The sequence below is a fragment of the Penicillium solitum genome (genome assembly GCF_028829755.1).
Source record: "Penicillium solitum strain IBT 25940 chromosome Unknown utg000005l_segment0_segment0, whole genome shotgun sequence".
NCBI classification, from domain to species: domain Eukaryota; kingdom Fungi; phylum Ascomycota; class Eurotiomycetes; order Eurotiales; family Aspergillaceae; genus Penicillium; species Penicillium solitum.
The window spans coordinates 2,987,307-3,005,839 of NW_027072125.1; the positions used below are offsets into that span (position 1 = coordinate 2,987,307).

General features: G+C 46.2%; 9 protein-coding genes across 9 annotated transcripts; 2 read left to right on the top strand and 7 right to left on the bottom strand.

Annotated features, from left to right (window-relative positions):
- Positions 1-3,387: 3,387 nt before the first annotated feature.
- Positions 3,388-4,835, top strand: N7455_008727 (uncharacterized protein; the record flags this gene model as incomplete). The annotated part of the gene is made up of 4 exons (XM_040957889.2): positions 3,388-4,103; positions 4,165-4,271; positions 4,325-4,456; positions 4,536-4,835. Coding segments are annotated over 4 exons (1,248 nt in total), but the record flags the coding sequence as incomplete, so codon positions are not given.
- A 294-nt stretch (positions 4,836-5,129) lies between these two features.
- Positions 5,130-5,510, bottom strand: N7455_008728 (uncharacterized protein; the record flags this gene model as incomplete). The annotated part of the gene is made up of 1 exon (XM_065605952.1): positions 5,130-5,510. One exon carries the CDS (start codon positions 5,508-5,510, stop codon positions 5,130-5,132), a length of 381 nt encoding a protein of 126 aa, XP_065460901.1.
- Positions 5,511-5,555: 45 nt separating this feature from the next.
- On the bottom strand, positions 5,556-5,738 carry N7455_008729 (uncharacterized protein; the record flags this gene model as incomplete). The annotated part of the gene is made up of 1 exon (XM_065605953.1): positions 5,556-5,738. The coding sequence occupies one exon, from the start codon at positions 5,736-5,738 to the stop codon at positions 5,556-5,558; it is 183 nt and encodes a 60-aa protein (XP_065460902.1).
- A 204-nt stretch (positions 5,739-5,942) lies between these two features.
- N7455_008730 (uncharacterized protein) lies at positions 5,943-6,122 on the bottom strand (the record flags this gene model as incomplete). Its single annotated transcript, XM_040957961.2, has 1 exon — positions 5,943-6,122. One exon carries the CDS (start codon positions 6,120-6,122, stop codon positions 5,943-5,945), a length of 180 nt encoding a protein of 59 aa, XP_040811646.2.
- Positions 6,123-7,655: 1,533 nt separating this feature from the next.
- Positions 7,656-8,896, bottom strand: N7455_008731 (terpene synthase family protein; the record flags this gene model as incomplete). The annotated part of the gene is made up of 3 exons (XM_040957894.2): positions 7,656-8,284; positions 8,347-8,668; positions 8,723-8,896. The coding sequence occupies 3 exons, from the start codon at positions 8,894-8,896 to the stop codon at positions 7,656-7,658; spliced, it is 1,125 nt and encodes a 374-aa protein (XP_040811702.2).
- A 2,150-nt stretch (positions 8,897-11,046) lies between these two features.
- Positions 11,047-11,702, bottom strand: N7455_008732 (uncharacterized protein; the record flags this gene model as incomplete). Its single annotated transcript, XM_065605954.1, has 3 exons — positions 11,047-11,287; positions 11,353-11,437; positions 11,462-11,702. The coding sequence occupies 3 exons, from the start codon at positions 11,700-11,702 to the stop codon at positions 11,047-11,049; spliced, it is 567 nt and encodes a 188-aa protein (XP_065460903.1).
- Positions 11,703-12,404: 702 nt separating this feature from the next.
- On the bottom strand, positions 12,405-13,246 carry N7455_008733 (uncharacterized protein; the record flags this gene model as incomplete). Its single annotated transcript, XM_040957874.2, has 2 exons — positions 12,405-13,058; positions 13,115-13,246. The coding sequence occupies 2 exons, from the start codon at positions 13,244-13,246 to the stop codon at positions 12,405-12,407; spliced, it is 786 nt and encodes a 261-aa protein (XP_040811675.2).
- A 2,404-nt stretch (positions 13,247-15,650) lies between these two features.
- N7455_008734 (DUF3632 domain-containing protein) lies at positions 15,651-16,724 on the top strand (the record flags this gene model as incomplete). Its single annotated transcript, XM_065605955.1, has 1 exon — positions 15,651-16,724. One exon carries the CDS (start codon positions 15,651-15,653, stop codon positions 16,722-16,724), a length of 1,074 nt encoding a protein of 357 aa, XP_065460904.1.
- Positions 16,725-17,556: 832 nt separating this feature from the next.
- N7455_008735 (uncharacterized protein) lies at positions 17,557-18,093 on the bottom strand (the record flags this gene model as incomplete). The annotated part of the gene is made up of 1 exon (XM_040957841.2): positions 17,557-18,093. The coding sequence occupies one exon, from the start codon at positions 18,091-18,093 to the stop codon at positions 17,557-17,559; it is 537 nt and encodes a 178-aa protein (XP_040811587.2).
- Positions 18,094-18,533: the final 440 nt, after the last annotated feature.

Sequence of the window (18,533 nt, forward strand, 5' to 3'; positions counted from 1 at the left end):
TAATCTATACAACGTACGGTAGGGCCGTTAGTGGCATCATCGGCATCATGGAGTGGGGCGATTAGATGACTTGTCGGTGGAGATTCGTCTACCAAATGGTTGATCCATACGGTGCTGCAGGGTGGATGCACGAATCAGATAGCGGGACTGGGATATTGAGAGGAGTGTGGCTAAATCGGGGTGTAGAAGCAGGGTGGAGGTGGAGATCTGTGCTTCTTTAACATGGAAGCTATGTCTTGTTCCTGAGGTGTCTACGTCAAGTTCCAAAGTTCTAGACTATCCGGACAATTCAATCCCCCCAAAGCAACATCATTGGTCCAAGGGCAGGACATTTCCATGGATGTCCCCCGGAGCCACGCTATCGCCAACGTGGAAAATTATGGACGAACAAATCAGAGATCTATCAGACAGAGCACATACGGTGTCCACTGTCAAATTCGCCTCCATTACCTGTCATTTCCCAGTCTGTCATTGTCCCTGTTTGAAGAAAAATTTCAAAATGAAAAACCCCGGTTCGACAGCTACACTCCGAATCATCATTACATCAGAAGTTATGTGAAAACTTGTGAACAGTGCAACAATCCACCAACTCAATGCTTATCCTAATTATCCACGTGCACAGTTAACATACAAGGAATCATATATCCGCAATAGGTAAGCATCTTGTTCAAATGACGAATTTCACGAACAACTACGATATTTGTACGACTATTCGTGAGTTCGTATATCCAGAAGCCCAAAAGAAATAGTAATTACAAACAAAACCGGGTCACGGTCGGGGTAGGTAGTACGTGTTGTCAGAGAGGTATGAGCGTGGAGGAACTTCGGGAGGTATGAGATCATTTTAATTTATTTGGGTGGAGAGTTCAGCCACACAAGTCATTGGCTGATATCATCGTCCAAATTCAAGGAATATTGTTCATACAGTATATTGTCACATTATCATATTCTTCTCCAAATGATAGGCTGTCATTATAGTTACAACTTCCAATGTAGTATATTGTAAGTCGTGCAACGGCTACACGGTGGAAATTCTCCGGTTATCAACTTCCGAAATCAAGATTTGTCTCCGCTGCGCTAGATCTTGGCGTCTGTGCATTTTTCTTTTTTTGGGATCGATCAGCTCTATAGTGTGTGATGATATTACACTGGGATCATATAATATAATAGGGACTTCCAGGGTTAGATATATATATTGCGGGTGTTGTTATCCAAACCTGATACCCTACCTTTTTTTTTAGATCTGCCTTGATGAACCCGACGAAATATATATAACAGCATTACTATTGTTAGCTCATTCAATCTCAAAATTATTCTAGCCTCACTTTTGATCGAGATCGATCGATGTCTCTTCTCTTATAATTGCTGCCACCCCCACAATTAAGACTTTGATGTTCGCCACCGTTGAGTGTTACCCAATCGGGTAGGATCAACAGATCTAATACATTTATAACGTATCGAAGTTAATTAACTTGATGTTTGTTAACGAAAAATGATATACAAAAAAAAATTCAAGTAATTAACAAGTATCACTTGTTTTCGTCCGCTTCCTTTTGCTCGTCTATCTCCATCACTTCCCGCGTCAGTGTTGTCCATTTTAGGAAATTATTCCAGCTCCCTATCCACTATTTTTACGAAGGGCAATGTCTCCAGCTGACCGACACATGTCGCCTGGGCGCAATGAGAGGCTTAGCGCGAGGCAGTGCATTCCTACTTTCCATTGCTTATTTGCATATACAAAATGGATATGTGGCCTACCGGACAAATGTGAAGTGTATTCACCTGCTATTCAAACCATAGAATGAAGAACAATCATCAATAAAACCTGAATAAGCAGGCAGATAGTAGAGCATACGCAACGACATAAAAGGGCCGGATTGGATCCATTATGGAATCGCTTTGTCCAGTGGTAGACTTCAATTTTCCGGTCGGATTCCTTAAATCTTTCAATAACTAGTCGTATCAGGTCGTGATAGCTGAGCAATTGCCGATGTTGTTCCGACAACGAATCTGTATGATCAGAGGTCATGTTCGCACAAGTAATTCCGGGACGTGTAAACAAGCTCTAACTTTTCATCGGAGATTGTGCTTGCCTGAAACATTTCAGTAACTATTTCAAGCTACTTTACTTCCGATAATCCTCTCAACTACATCTCCAATGGTCGATGTAAATCTGCCGGTTATTCGCAGCTAAACGATTGATGAACAAATTCCATTTCAAGTAACTCTGCCCGTGTTGCGCGCTGGGAGCAAAAGTCAACACGACTTCGGAGGTATTTAAGAGCCCATCCATGGATTAAGGCATCAGTGACATAATATTCTTGGAATATGTAAATTCCATCTACATAGGTGTCGTCTTTGTGTAACCATTCTTAGCCAGTTTGCAAGTTAGGCTGCCAAGATGAAACGAATAGTCTGGGGATGGTCAGCCATGCAACTTGACCCCAGTTTGGCCATCGTGTAACCACCCCCACGGTAGGGCCTGCTTAGTGGAAATAGATCCTATAGGAAAGGTCGCAAATAATTGATACAAAAAAGTGTCAAAGGCATGCCTGGGCTCCCAAATGATCATGCGAACCAGTGGCTACCGTTGGGTCTGTGCAATAAATTAGCTAATATATGATAATGGGTGACAATGGCACAGCGGAACAGAAAGATGAAGTGACTTTGATTCTGATCAAGAAGACGCAAGACATTTGATTAAATGAGTGGAATCAGGGGCAAGTTGAAGTACCTCGGAGAATACCAGTACTCGCATGTTATAAGTATGGGGCGGCATGAAACCCTATACCTAAAGCGTAGATATAAAACCGAACGGTTGTACCCGTCAATTCACATGGGTACCGATCAGCATTGGGCTAACGATATATCACGGTAGAATAAATTGCGAAAATCCCCCGATACCCTATGGTATAACCTGCGGACATTTAGATACTTGGCTTGTTATTTGGATTAAATTTGACGTCGTATATGTCGTAATAAGCCAGCATTATTACTACATGGCTGCATGAGGGAGCTGAGCTGTACAACCACGAAGGGTGGCTCGAACGTATCCAGGCCGCCATACTACCTTTAATTGCCAAATTCAGTGTGGTGAACAAGAAGGGTCCCATGTGGCTAACCCAGAGGGGATCATGCTGCTAGCCTAGAGGGGATTGATTTTACAAATAGTTCCTCGCAAAAGGGTGTGAGGGATTTTCATACAGCTTTACTTATTGTCTAAGGTAGTTGTAAACACCACATCACCCCTAACCATTGTCCATTAACGGGCTATAAGTAGAGAGCCGTTCCGCAAAGTGTTGAGAGCAACATACCATTGTCTTTCTCTCATACAACTATCTAGTAAGTTGATCGAACACCGAATTTAGCTAAAGGCTGATCCGAAAGTCTGGAAAGAAAGCTGAGGAGAACATGCTCTCACATAGGAGTGCCACTATCGCACTACGCCGACCAATTATGTTCCAAAACTCAATTCGCCATGCGAGCCCAGTACTTCTCCCGGGTCAACAGACAAAAGGCCTGGCGACTACTACAGCACCGAGCGACTTAGGTAGCACGATGCCACCAAATTCTGTCGCTCGTGTTGGGAAGCTCAAGACATTCACTTTGCCCGAGAAGGCTACTGGATCTCCCAGAGACATTGAAATGGGGAAGGCTATGATCAATGCGTGGCGTGAAGATGGTATCCTCCAGGTTTCGATGAGTTCTAAGCAGCAGGATCTCTTTGATAAGGCGTCTGCTGCTAGTAAACGGTTCTTTGCGATGCCTCCTACTCAGAAGGCTGCTTGTGTGGACACTCAGAGCTACGCTGGCTACATTGCCTCTGGGGAGGAAATTACAGATGGTGTTGCTGATTATTCAGAGATATTCACGGTCACTAAGGACCTTCCTCTGGACGAGGCTCGAGTGAAAGCTAAGTGGCCTTGCCATGGTCCTTGCCCTTGGCCAGATAGCGATATGAAGACCACTATACAACAGTACATGGACTCCTTGGGTAATAGCGGAGAAACCCTGCTGCAGATGATTGAATACGGGCTTAGTCTGGATCCTCAGACTCTGACCTCTTTAACCAAGGATGGATGGCACCATCTCCGTGTTCTGAGGTAGGTTGGATGGGTTCTTTTTCAACAATGATTGCCAATATATTTTGACCTTGACGTTTAGGTTCCCTCAAAATAACAATACCAACGGAAGAGGAAAAGAGGGCCGCGGCATTGGGTCCCACACGGACTACGGTCTCTTGGTCATTGCAGGCCAGGATGAGGTTGGAGGTAAGATTCCCATTGTATCCTTAGGCATATGTTCATTTCATTGATCATTTAAGGCCTATTTATTCGCCCCCCAGCAGCCGATGAGAAGCTGGAGAATTGGAAGAAAAGCGCCGCTGGCTTCCGCGAAGATGATGAGCGATGGGTCTATGTACCTCCTGTACCTGGAGTCTTCACGGTATTCCCAGGTTTGTCTATTCCTCGCCTTCCACAAACACTTCAAAACTATTATTCAACATACTGAAATGTTTTACGTCCATTCTTTAGGGGATATAATGCAGTTCATGACCAACTCGTACCTACCATCCACGCCCCACAAAGTTGGCCTCAATACCCGCGAGCGATTTGCTTTCGCCTACTTCCATGAACCTAGCTTTCAAGCTGTGATTTCCCCAGTTGCGAAGCTTTACGATGGCCAGCCTCCCGATGAAAAAATTCATTATGGAACCCACTTCACGAACATGTTCATGAGGAACTATCCTAACCGAGTTACAACAGAGAGGATTCTAAGGGAGGATCGATTGAACTTATTAGATCTGCCTGAGCTAAGAACCCAGTAGGAAGGACAGATTACAACAAAGGAATCAACAAACCCATTTTCTCTGCTATCCCCAACTAGGACGATTCAACTCTGTCCATTGAGCCCATCGTGCGGGTATTCCATTAGTTAGTTCTTGTCTTGATATTGATCAGAATAGGAACCGTCCAATGATGATTTTGACCATTTTTCTCTATACCGTATGTAAGGCCCCTGGATGGTCTGCACTGCTCCGTAGGATAAGTACATATGATAGCCTTACCACAGCGCGGTCTTCGATTTTAATCATATCACAGGTTTACACTCGCTATGTGAAGTAATTATCATCGATCTTGTGGATTATAGTTGGCGTCCTTTCCGAAGTCAAGTATTTCACCACCCAATTCTCCATCTTCGATACCCTTCCTCTTCCGATCGATACCTAAACATTGCTCTGCATATGCTGTTATAATCTCCTTCCTTTCAATTTCCTCTTCACTTAGAGCATGGCCCGGCGGAAGGCGCTGGGCCCTCTTGCGTGTACATAAAAGCAAGTCAAACTTGTTCAACAACCGTTGGAACTCATCTATGACGTTTTCGTAGCTTTTGTGGAGTGAGATGGGCCTTTCGGTAGACCAATACAGCCGCGTGTGGGTGTAAGTGAGAAATTTAACCTCGCTACTGAAGAGCAAAAGCTCAAAGTATTTTTTCCATCCGAAGACCATCATATCCGGATGTTTGCATCTTTTCATCCGCCTACATATCATATGTTAGCAATCTGAGACTTGAATAACAGATTGTGGTGTGGATTGAAATCTGACTGGGATGCTTGAGCTTTTGACCCTATCATCGCCGAATCCACGGTGAATGTGCAAAGTTCCAATATCGAACATGGGAGGTCGTTGGACTAGCATCTTGCGCCAGCTTGCGCCAGCACGTACGAATAGAGGCATAGTTGGGGGCACGTCGTCCGTCATGGGGATATCGGAAAATATGAAGTGGGCGTACTTCAGTCTCCCCTCTTCGGGAAAGAAAGAAGGAAAGAACTCCGCTAAGAGCGGATTGGGCATCTTTTTCCCCACCCCCCATTCCGATTCCTTGATCGGAGTGAAGAAAAGAGTTTTTTGGATTGACGGCAATGCATTGATCAGGTTGAGCTAGGCGCGACAGACGCGTTGGGTACATGTGAGAAGAGTGCGCATATCCATCTCAGCCAGGATCATCTCCAGAATTTCTGGAGTATTCAGGGCTTTGTTGATTGCCGATTTTGCAGTGATCTCAGGCTGCTGCTGGATGGTAGTTTTGTATCCTGGACATTCCTCAATGTGACTTACCATCGTTTTTGATTCGCTCCTCGGGGGTTTTCAATCGCGGTTCACTATAATGATAAATAACGGGAACTTTTAATCTTTATGAACTTCCTAGGTGGTGTAAATGCCTAACACAGGTTGAGTCATATGTTTAACCCCACTAGATTATACTTTATAACTTCGCTTATCCTCCTCCCCAGCCCCTGGGACCGTTCACTCGCTACGGATTACGCACGTGCTCGTACTATGTGTACATAACTAAGTGAGAGTCGCTTGCCCAATAATACTGAAATCTATGCATCCCGCGCCGAAACTATCTCCGCCATCTTCGCCGCCGGCCTTGAAAATCAATGGACAAGTCTAGGTGTAGACACCATTTTCTGCGGCGGATTTACATGACTAGGGTGAGCCTCTACTCTACCTAGGTAGACCCTTCCTTGTGGTTGACCTTTGCAACTCTGTGTCCCGGATCCTTCTCTTAAGATGATTACGCTGGTCTGGCTTTCGATATTCAGGGGCAATGGAACAAGGCCTTCTAGAGTAGCCTTTTCCTCGCATGAAACTTGAGCTGGATTGTCGAGTTAGAAGTTGAAATCGTCTCAGTCTAAAGCCTGTCATTTTCTATAGTCGGAGTATTCTCAAGCCGTCCCTATTGAGCTCTACCTAGTGAAAGCGGAGAAAAGACCATGAACCGGATAAACTTGACGAGAGAGGCGGACAGGGGGCAAGACCAGTTCCAGAGAGGGAGCATCTCCTTGTGCCGAGACACAGCCGGGAGAAGGCCCGGCGAGCTATTCAAACTGACGGGAACTACCTCAAATTGGACACGTACATGAAGAGAAAACAAGTTTGTAACCCAAAGAGGAAACACCATTCGGGCTATCGTGTTATCAATTTTCAGGAGAACTCAAAACTTCTTTGTTATATCATGCCCGACGCGCGGTGGCTTTTCCCGATTCGCCCTTACTTCCTAGCTGAATAATGTGAGGACCTAGATGCTCCTACAACAATACACGTGTGCTCATGTGCTTTTCAATAGTGAACCCTTTCGACAGCCCTGCGCATAGTTGTGCATACATAGAATCATGTAGACCACATGACGAGTCCTGAAAGTGCATCCTGTATATGCAGTAGGGTTGAAGAATGGGCCCATATCCAATCCGTCGAATCTGAGAGTAAACCATGGCTCTTGTTGAGCTATTGGTTCAAATGGTCGATCTGTAATGCAAGCAGAAACATATTCAATGACAACAAATATCTAATTCTCGCCACAAACATACGAATAACGGACCCCTGTCCAATCACGAAATCATCACCACATCCCTCACCGCCACTTTCAGGGGATATATGCAGCTCGAGTGTGGCTTATCACATCGCTCCAACCCCGATTCCGAAATCTGACTAGCCCTATTACACTACATGTACATACTGCATGCGCTTTTGGCTATCACATCGTGGGGCCCCTGCAGGGTGATAGGCAAAGTGGAGTCAACTCAATCGCATACCTTAAACGCCATCTTTATATTAAGCCCAATTAAACTCACTCGACTAATAAGTTACCTATTCTACCTTTGCCTGATATCGTTTAGACGAGGCGCACCATTTCAGATGGGTATCCGCAAATGCCAAAATTGCTGTCTCGAGAATCGGGTCGTGTGCATCCCCGTTAAGTGAAACGTGGAGCCCTTCGTGCATCTCCACTGCAGCTGAGACACAAAGATTGTGGATATCGCACACATCTTGAATCGTCTTGGGCAATATCATAGCCATGTGATCCACATCCATCCCCGCTTGTTCCTTTAGGGATACCAAGACTGCATTCATGGTCTCGCCATTGCGACGATCTTTCTCTAGGCCAACAAGATCGTTCTGCAGCCCTAGAATTAAACCAACCCCCTTCTGGAGATTTCGGAGACCAGTAAGATATTCTTCTTCGACTGGTTCGTGTAATGTTCTGATCAGAGTGAAAAATGGATGAATTCCCATCGTTCTCCCGCGGAATTGCAGATAGGTTTCCAGGTTGTTGGGCAAGATTCCCTGCCGAAATAGGAGCTCGTCAAGCAAGCCATAACACATATCGCATATATCATCGCTGAGCTCACGGGCGGTGCTTTTACATAGATCAAGTTGCTGGATGCAATATTCTTGAAAGAAGCAAAGGATTGATGCCACCTTGTTTGTCGGAGAGACTGGTAATATGAGTCAGCCTCGGTGCTGGAAAGATTTCAGCACCTGATCTTGATTTACATACCATTTAATTTCTTTCCTTGGAGCTTCAAGATTGTCTCTTTCAAAGCAAACGTGGCGGCAGCAGGTGGCATGGCCTCAAGTATATCATCCGCCGCGCAGTTTGCAGCCAGCCACGCGGTCATGCATATGCGGATGCGTTCCGATCGTACATCGGGGAAAAACAGGTTAATCGCTGCGGCTTCGGCAAAGCATCTCTCATAAAAGTCTTTGGTATCACCGGCTTTTTCCGGTTGGATGGAAGCCTTGAAGTTGGCGTGTGAATAGATGACAGCCGATGGGGGAGCTGGATTGAGAGGGATAATATCGTAATGGGGGATCCGGAGCTACATTAAACCTATTTAGTCTTCGATTCATGAATGCGATAGTGTTTGCCTAACCTGAAGGGATACATCGCGTATTCCCAGGGCGATTTCACATGACTTGATAACAGGCTCCTCATTAAGGCGTTTATAGTTGGGTATGTTGCCGGTTACATTGATTGGAAGATGAATCTGACCGGTAGGAGCGACGACCCTATGGTGCCGTGAAATAGTATAATCGCATACAGCCATTTTGAACTTCGAGATTTGAGTAATGTGTGACCCCCGCCGATTGCCATTTATATACCCACCTAATCTAGCACGGACAACACGGAAACCCGGAGAGTCTCCGAACCTCTCTAATCAGCCAAGATATTTTCTTTGTTTCGATATGACGTTAAGCTAGTTCTCAATATGTACGTGGGAAATTCCCTCATCAATTTGTTGTAGTCTGATAGGTCATATTATCGGCTAGCTGGCCTGCGCGAGAACTAACGGTTTCTCGGAACACGCTATAGTCGCATGAATCCCGGTTCGCATTCCATGCGAAGAAAATCTTCCTCGCCATGGGACGCACTTAGCTCCGCTTTGTCGAGGTGCACACCGCGTGGAATCAAGGTGCGGGGCGCTTTGTCTGCGTCCATGCACACACTTCCATACGTGGAAAGGTGGATCGCGGGTCTGGTCGGATGCTTTTCCCCACCCCATGTGGACCAGTCCAGATGGAGTAAGAGATGCATTGAATATCCATGCTAGTTTCTAGTGGCTTGTGGGGTTGTATTGGGATTGTTGTAGGAATTTAGGAATTCCCACAACAGCCTGTCCGAGGACTGATCACACGATGCCGATGTAACGTCATAAGGCTATACCTAGGTATCACCAGGTTGATCAATATAGATGAAATTTGAGAATTAGTCCGGAGCGGGAGGATGTGGGTACCCGTTCATCCACGGACGTGCGTTTCGAGCCGGCAATGCTACAGCCTACTATTGATGAAAAAAGCAATATGTTGATTATTACTTTCAATAGATAGCTGCGAGGTGTAACCAATAGAAGTTGAAACACAATAGTGATCGGACATTATGCGATATAGGTATTTCGTACCATATGATTAAAATGAAACATGTACATCGTTAGTGAAATACCCATCCCAGCGTAGAGCCGAATCTGTATGGAGATGGGGTTCGATAGTTATGAAGCATAATATTTGCATATTATTTTTCCTACTACTTCAAGTCTAGTGCATTATCGCCTCCCACCACTTCTCTCGTTATCCATGTCAAATTCGATGCCGCTGTACGCTAGGCAATTATATCAATCGTCCACATATCTCCAAAATGCCGATCAAAGTCAGCGGCATTGACGAGATTTTCTTTCTGTAGACTGCTGTCACCTACATTTAGTTCAGAGAAAACAAGCCCTGGTCTAGCAATGGGTAAACTGTCAAGCATATTTCCAAGTCTAACCATTATATGACATCCTTAACTTTGTAGGTTGTTATCATCACGTAGGCAGGAGATCGAGGAGCGTAGATAAATTATCAAGTTTAATTTCAGTTGAGTTGAATCTTGGAGCGTCATTCCCTGAACTTTAAACTTCGTCACACCATAGCGCAGATTAATTAATTGGTTGGTGATTACTTACCCTGCATGTCTGTTTACTCGCCAGATCTTTATCATTTTATACAACCACGATCCTTTGACGTGAATCCAATCATCCCCGCGAATTATATCTTGAAATTGTTCATTTTGATCATGATCGTGTTTAATCAGGCACAATGCACTAAATATCTGCCCAGCTACCCCTCCCACGAGTTGACCTCCACCTTGGCGGATGGGATGTAGCGCCGGAATCTGGTTCCTTGTAGCGGGCCCAGGTGGATCTCAAGGAAACCTTCAGTGATCCTTCTTCAAGGAGGTCTATTCATAATTTTTGGCCCCCAGTGTTGAAATTAGACCTCTTGGCGTACCTTTTAGGAATATGATCATCACAATATATGAAACCAGGATTTCGTGGGAGTTTGGGGGCTTTATCTGGCCCCACCTGCGTTCTGCATCTGCTGGATCCGAGATTAAGGCCAGTCCCTCCCCCCCCCCCCCCCCCCGCGCCCCTTAACGCTCACAATCGCATGAACAGCTAATAAACCTACACCTGCGTCGGGCGCAGACCTTCATATCATACGTAACAAGTGGTGGAGAGGTTGAAGTAGCATTAAAATTTGAAGAAAAAGAGTGCTCCAAGCAAAACCTCAAAATCCTCATGGCTAGTAATATCGCTGAAGTGCACGGTCAGAAACGGGAAGCGGGCAGAAACGGCGAGGCAATGAAGCAGGATCGTCTAGACAAAGCAATGCTATCCAATTAGCAACATGGCTGAGAATAGGGAAAAGTAAATGAGTCTTACTAATTGCCGAAGACAGCCTGGCATTGGATAACCTCCTTCAGGTCACTGCGCAGTTTGGGCTTGCGCTTCAAAAGGGTTGCCAAAGCATCTTGAAGTTCCTGATCATCGTCAAAGTTAAGCTCCGATTTACCAGGGATAGCGTAACTCAGCAGGTTCTCCACGTCTTGGAGGTCGACTGCCTGCTTGGCACCATGGCGCTGGTACTGAGACCGGATCTTCTCCCGTATGATCCATTCGGCACTGAAAAATTGACCGGGTATCCTTTGATGTTCTGTGTGACTCGAGCCGCGGTTTGAAGATCATACTGGGGTCGGTTTGGCCAGCTCTGGTGATCGAATACTTCGAGCTCGACAAGACGCACCACGCCTCCGGGCAATCGTAGCTTGTATCCTGGAATATTGTGACCGAACTAACTGACGGACGCGAAGTCGGAAGGGAAGGATGTCAAGAGCTTATTCGTAAGGAGGTCTGCAGTGATAGATCGGTGATCGACACGGATCACCAGATCCACATCCTCAGTAGCTCGCTGTGGATCAGGTGCCATAAGGCATACAGCGGCATCACCCATCATGGCATAGTCGATTTTCATAGTATCTAGCCTCTGCGCAATGGTCGCAGCGACATGCTCCAACTGAGTCTGAAGAAGCACAGGCATGTCGTCGGTTTTGTCTAATACTCCGGCGGTGAGTATTGGCGAGGTAAAGTGAGGGGAATGCGGCTCTTACTCTTGGTACCAGAAATTGGTGGAGGAAGTCGCGATTCAAGTTTGATATACGATGTGACCAGAGGTCAAGAGGTTGTGTGGAGAAAGCAAGAGAAGTATTAAGAGGGAAATAAATAGGAAGATAAATGATGGTAAAGAGCAGGAGACCTATCCCCCTTACCCAAGAAGGCTGCCTTAAGAACCTTGGAAGTTTGCTAGCCCGAAGTAAGAATAGCAACCTTAGAGCCTCATTACCTGACGCATCAATGTGACAGAACCCTAAAATCAATGCAAAGCACTCCTCCGGTACTATTATATAGCTAATGATGTTTCGTTTTTAAGGTTTAAGTACCCACTTTATAATCATCTAACAAGAATAGTTGGCCGCTTAGGTACCCTTGTCATGTCTTCTGAGATACCCTTTAGATGCATTTTAGATACCTTTGAGCTGTATGCGAGGGTGGTAAAAGAAGGCATACCATACATGGCCTATACGCATCATAAGAGAAATTCAGTACATTCAGTACGTCGACTTAATAAGTTTATTATCTACTTTTGGAGGTCTATCGATATTCATAAAACGGAAATGAGACTCTGGTCTGCTTCCAGATTCGCCACCGTGGATTGAATGGAGAAGAACTAATCCTGTACAGCTCATTCAGGCAACGGGTTACCCCTCATATCCACAGGCATTTCCCTTCCAGAACCCAGTCGTTTTGAGACACGTCTGTCCCAGGGGCCGAACTTCTCTTCGTGTATCCGACCATACTGCACACTGAACCAGTTCACAGCTCGCTCGTCCGGGCAGTTATCAAGAATATCATTGTCGACCTCAAGGTATGACACCATCATGGCTATCCAGGTACTCAGTGTATCTCCCCAAATTGAAGTAGGGGCATTTTCATCATCCTCATCATTTATAACACCCTTAGCCATACTTTCAACCAAGGCCTCTTCAATTGGATGAAATATGTTGCCATAAACGTCGTATTGCTTGGAAGGGATGGCATCCAGGTTCGACGCGCCAGCCACATCCGGTGTGGGAAGATTTGCAAAGGAATTTGGGACCACAATCAACCGGAGACGCTCTGCTAGGTGGTGGTTGATTGGATAGTCGAAGTGTGTGGTATATTTATCCAGGCGTTCATACTTTTTGTTGACCTTTTTCATGACATTATCCGGATCTGGGAGCCTTGTCAATAGCTCGGGGGCAGGCCTGCGGTCAGGCACCGTGACATGGAAATCAGAGTCCGTTAGCTTCTCGCATGCTGTCTCGTAATCCTCGTCGTGGACGGCAATCATGGCAGTCTATAAGGGTTGGTTAGTTGATAGTGCGATGTCAAATTAATGATAAACAAACTTACACCAAGCACAATGGGAACGCCCAAGTAGTTCATTGCAAGCGGGCCCCATGGAAAGATATCCAGAGGTGCAAGCATCTCCCCGATTTCTGAGGTAATGGGATTAGGCTGGGTTTCGCGTGGCCGTCGAAACATTTTGGTGTAATATGACAGAAATTAATGAAGTTGTGGTTAGCTTTTGGGTGATGCGAAAGACAAGCGAAGTAAAAGAAAGCGTGTGGAGTTCAATGATCTTCGGACACGTGATCCGGATCGTTGCCGCTTAAGTGGGCCCTGAATGTGGGGCGGCCGAGTGTCTGAGAATATAAAGCAAGAAGACGGAGCAATACCGGTGGACAACTGTGTTGACTATCTGACCAGACTGGTGGAAAGAGGAGAAAAGATAAAAATAAGTAATTTAGCTAGCCCGCAGAAGTTCTCCCAACCACGATCACATGATTACGGGTTCCAACAAACACCAGCATGTGTGACCCACTCACGTCACCACTTACATCCTCTTCTTTTACTTAAAGCCATAGAAATGTCGCGTCATATTCTAAAATGAAAGGAGGTGCGGTGTATCCGCCTCCAAACATGAAGAATCTCGAAATATCAGGGGCATTAATCCCTTGCTTGCTCAACTTCCATAAATTTTGAGCCTCTCGGCACTCCCGAAAGTGTTCCATGAATTCATCATAGGAGTACACTTTGTCTCGCAATGTCAAAGGATTCTCCGGCGGAAAGCTTGGTGATTCAGGCTTGTTGGTTCTATGCAAGAAAACATCACAACCACTGCAGCGTATTCCATTCTGAAGGGCACCGGTTTCAACATCCAGATAGGGTAATGAGGTAGTCACCATATATTTCAATGGTAATGACTCCTCTGACTGTATCATTCTATACCACCACCGACCTGGGGACAATTTGCCAACAAATTCTATCGGCATGATTTCGTATCTTCGGTGTCGAACCATCCAGCCCGATGTATATCTTCCAGGCAACGACGTCACCGTAGGCACCAAGCTGCGTAGGTGGCTCTGGCTTGGTTTGAGAAGGTTCTTCAAGATAGAATCCCGTACCACAGAAGGAAGACGATTCATCGTAAGACAAGCGTAACAGCACCTCATAAACGAGGGAAGGAAAATAAAACCACCAAACGAGGAACAGACAGCACAGTCCCTCGTGCAAAGGGCTTTAAACAAGTCGGACATTGTAAACCACGAGGCAATTTTTGTTCTCAGTATCACACAGAGGGCTCCTGTAGCATGTGTGATTACCGCTTCGTAGCCACGGGTCCTTGTGACGATTTGCAGCGCACGGCAATTGACATGGCGAAAGTTGAACAAAGATTGAATATCAAGTAGGGAGCATATGTCGGGGATAACCTCAAGCAGCAAAAGCTCAACATCTCCAAGGGTTGAGGAGGTAGCAGAGATGGTCTGAAGCAGCGAACTGCGTATCTGGTCATGGTCAAGGGGATTTGTTGTGAGAACGTCTATGTCGAATTCACGCCTATGATATGAAGTGGTGCGGATGATATCCATTTTATCGACATTTTCGAACTCGCAAGACTACGCTGCTTTGCTGGACTCCATGGCTGGAAATGAGTCCGCGCTTTGTTTCTGTGAGTTGGCGTAGTGTTGAAAAGTTGATTGAAAAGGCTGGTATTGGTCCATCCCTGGAAAAGGATGAGCTTTGATGATGAAACTCGTCGGAGTCTCACCTAGCTATGACTGGACGTGAAAGAGTTAGGATGGTTTTTAGTTTTTGCATTTCCCGTAGACACTTAGGAGCATAACCTTATTAGTGTTCCCGCACCGCGACCTATATAGACACCGAAGATATCAATCTCATCTTCCAAGTTATATTTAATCTGTTTGGAGGTTAATTTCAAATAGTGCACCGGTTGTTCGTGGGATAGTGTGGATCGTCCCATCCGTTGAATGACGTACTCCGTGTAGAGTACGTATTTACAAAGCTATACTTCCACTAACTAATAAACTGTATCGTTATTACTGTGTGGTAAAGGCTTTCAAGCCCAACCTACATATATAATCCAATAGATCAGCTAAGAGAAAATGAGCACCAGAGTAACATTTCAATATCATAGCACTAACTGTATGCATAATTAAAGTTTAGTAAATGTCAGAAGTTTTATTAACTGTTAAAGATCTTCAATTGATACTGTATCATCCTGTGAATAGTATGGGGTATCAAAGCTAAGGGGTCGACCTTTCCATTGGAGTGGGTCCAGGGACTCGGGTGATCGATAACCTTAGTTTGTACTTTGTACACATTCCAAACACAGGAACCAGATGAACCCACTTATTGACATCCTATTCGTTAGCCTAAAAGGGCCTTGGGACTATCATCCTGCTGCCTAGCAGGGGACCCTGAAAATTATCACCAGTGGCGCCCCTGAACCCAACCCGCCTCCCCTTCCGCCGTTTAAAACCCCATGGGGTTCTATCACACAGGTCCCAATCTCACTTCACTCCCTTTCTGATCCTCATCACTATACTCTCACTGATCCATCCAGCAACACTACTGCCGTTCCAAGATGCATCGCCTCTGTGACTCCTCGCCCAAGGGCTTCCCCGACATCGGCGAGTTAGACAGCGTCTCTCACGATCGCCAGGATACCCGAGAAAGCTTCGCTCGCGGTGAATTCCAGGAGGTCCGCGGGGCAGCCTGGTACAATCGAACCTGGATCGTCAGCGACAGATACTGCAATTGTGGAGACGGGGTGGCTTCCCTCGAAGGATACATTCGTGAGATATGGTACATGTACTTCCAGCTCAGCCTACATGCCTCCCATGAAACCCCCGAGCACGATCGCCTAGTCTTCGACATCATCCGGATCCAGGGAATGGAGCTCTTGACCAGGCCTGTGAAGGGGATTTCCGGGATCGATATCGCACGGACGACCGAAGGCACAGTCTGGAATGACCTACCGTTCTTGGTCACTGACATGACTGACTTCTGGATCAACAACTGCGGACCAATGTCGGGAACCCAGCGCCTGAACTCCGCCTCTTACTTGGCCAAGCTGGCATCTACCCGCGTCTGCAAGGACACAATGTGCCAGGTTGCCGTTGTCATCTTCCGCTGTGCGTTCGAGCAGAGACAAGAGATTTTTCCCTCCGAGGATAAGGATGAAGATTCACACCTGAGCATGGGGCTACTCGAGATTAGGCACTTGTTGCCTGTTGCCCATGCGTGGTTCAAGGAGGCGTCTTACAATATCATGCAGCTGTCGGAAGTTTCATGGAATGATTGCCCAAGCGCGATTGGTCAGGGCGGCCCCTGGCTCCTCGAGTCAGAGTTGGGAAAGCGTTCACCCACTGGATTCACACCATGGAGATGGATGTATTGGCTCAAGCGATTAAACGAAATTGAAGAGGCAAAACGAACTGGCGAGAAACGTCTGGAGCATGCCACCGAGACCATTCATACCATGGTAACGGGAGCTGAGGAACGAAACTCTGATATTCTGAGGGTTTTCCAGACTGCTGGTGATCACATTTACGAAGATAAGCACTTCTTGCCTCTGAAAAGGATTGTGGAGGGGGAAGACCCCTTCTACACGGGGAGTGAAGCCGGTGAGGAGGGCGAAGATGGCAAGAGGGAATAGGAGAGCCAGAAGGCAGAGGAGAACGACAATGACAACTAAGTTTCCCTCTCCCGCCGGCGCTTTATTTCTCGTGTTTGTCAGCCCTTGAACTCAATCCGCGCTCCTTTACCCCTGGTCGTTGAAATTGAATGGCAAGCCTGGTCGGACTTTCGTATTGATACCAAAAAGCCGAAAATCAAAGTTCCGTGATTGATCATAAAACACATGTACGTTTAAGATTCCCTTCATACATTAAAAATATCCCTGTGATAAAAGCTTTCAGACTGTGATGAGACATCTTTAACAATCAATATATAAATCATATAGTAGAGATCCACCCAATCCCCACTGCCTGACTAGGCACCCATCACTGCAGTTCAGTCAGATGACAAGAGTCAGAAGGACTCCGAGATCAAAGCAGCATATCATGGTGCAGCAGCAGGCGGCTGTATATGATCCTTGGGTGCCATTCCGTTGTTTTAAAGTAGACTCACTGCTTGAATGGTTAGGGAGAGAGAACCGGAATTAGGTTGAAATGGCCCCCATAAGAGGCTAATAATCACAAGACCCAGCAAAGTGCTAGTTTTGTGCGAGTTATGGGTCTAGGATCCTGCGGTTGGCCATCGCCCTCTCCTTTTTATTTTATTTTTTATCTCTCTGATAATTGTCTAAAGGTTTGGCTGCCTATGAATCAAACACATAGCTTTAATAATTCAGCGAAATTCGGGGTATATCAGACACTGCATTTATTTCGAAAGTGTACAACTTATGTTTAACTAGATATGCCAAGTCTCCGGCATCTTCCGAACCCGGAGGCAAAATGGGGGCCAAATTAAAAGAAGATCACTTTCAATCACAGCATGAAAAGAGCAGCAGCAAATGCCGCACCACCAAAGATATCAGCCGTAACAAGCGGCATAGCCGCGTTCGAAGTCGGAGTCGGACTCGAGGTCGGAGTCGAAGTGGAAGTCTGCGAGCCGGTACCAGCGGTAGCTCCAGAAGTCGTGCTACCGGTGGAGGTGACCTTGCTCGTTGAATCATTTGTGGGAGTGGCCTCAGCCTTGCTCGACGCCGACGAAACTTGGGCCGAGTAGTCGGTCGCCGTGAAGCGGACCTCTGCGACGCAAGAGTCATCCACCGTGGACCAGTTGGTCTCTTCTGTTGTCGTGGGGGTAGCATATCGCAGTGCTGTGTTGGTGAGTAATTCTTTGTAAGCTCTCATGTCGTTAACGCAGCAGTAGGCGCCTTGTTCGTCGATAACCATGCCGCCGGAGCAGCATCTGGTCACGTGGAACGTGTTTGGGAGCCAGCCTAGTGGGCAGTCGGTTTCTGCAGCGTGCGAGGCGATGGATAGCATTGTCGCTAGGAGAAGGGGTTTGAGAAGTCCCATTTTGAGTTGTGATGTTGAAAGAGTGGGTGCGGAGATGTTCTTGGAGAGTGAAAGAATGAGAACGGGATCAACTTTAGATTCACGGTAGTATTCCCAAACGAATAAATAATAGGGTCTTCCGGAGAAGGGGGTCTTCTGTCAGCCCTGGAGGATCCTACCAATGACCAAGAGAAATATTCTATAGGTTGATCTGCCGAAGTACCCCAAAAATGGGGGCCAGGGGAAGCTACTTCAACCAATAACATCTGTAGAATTTCCGCCTAGTCAAAGCTAATAGCCCGGGTGATTTGCCCAATTGGGTTTTCATCTCCACTCGACAGACACTTCAGGTATCCATCCCATGCCTTATGAGCTCAGACCTCTGCTCTAACACTCGGGGATAACATCGTGTTATTCTCCTTCCATATTGAGCTACTTTATTTTCACTTGTCGACAAATTA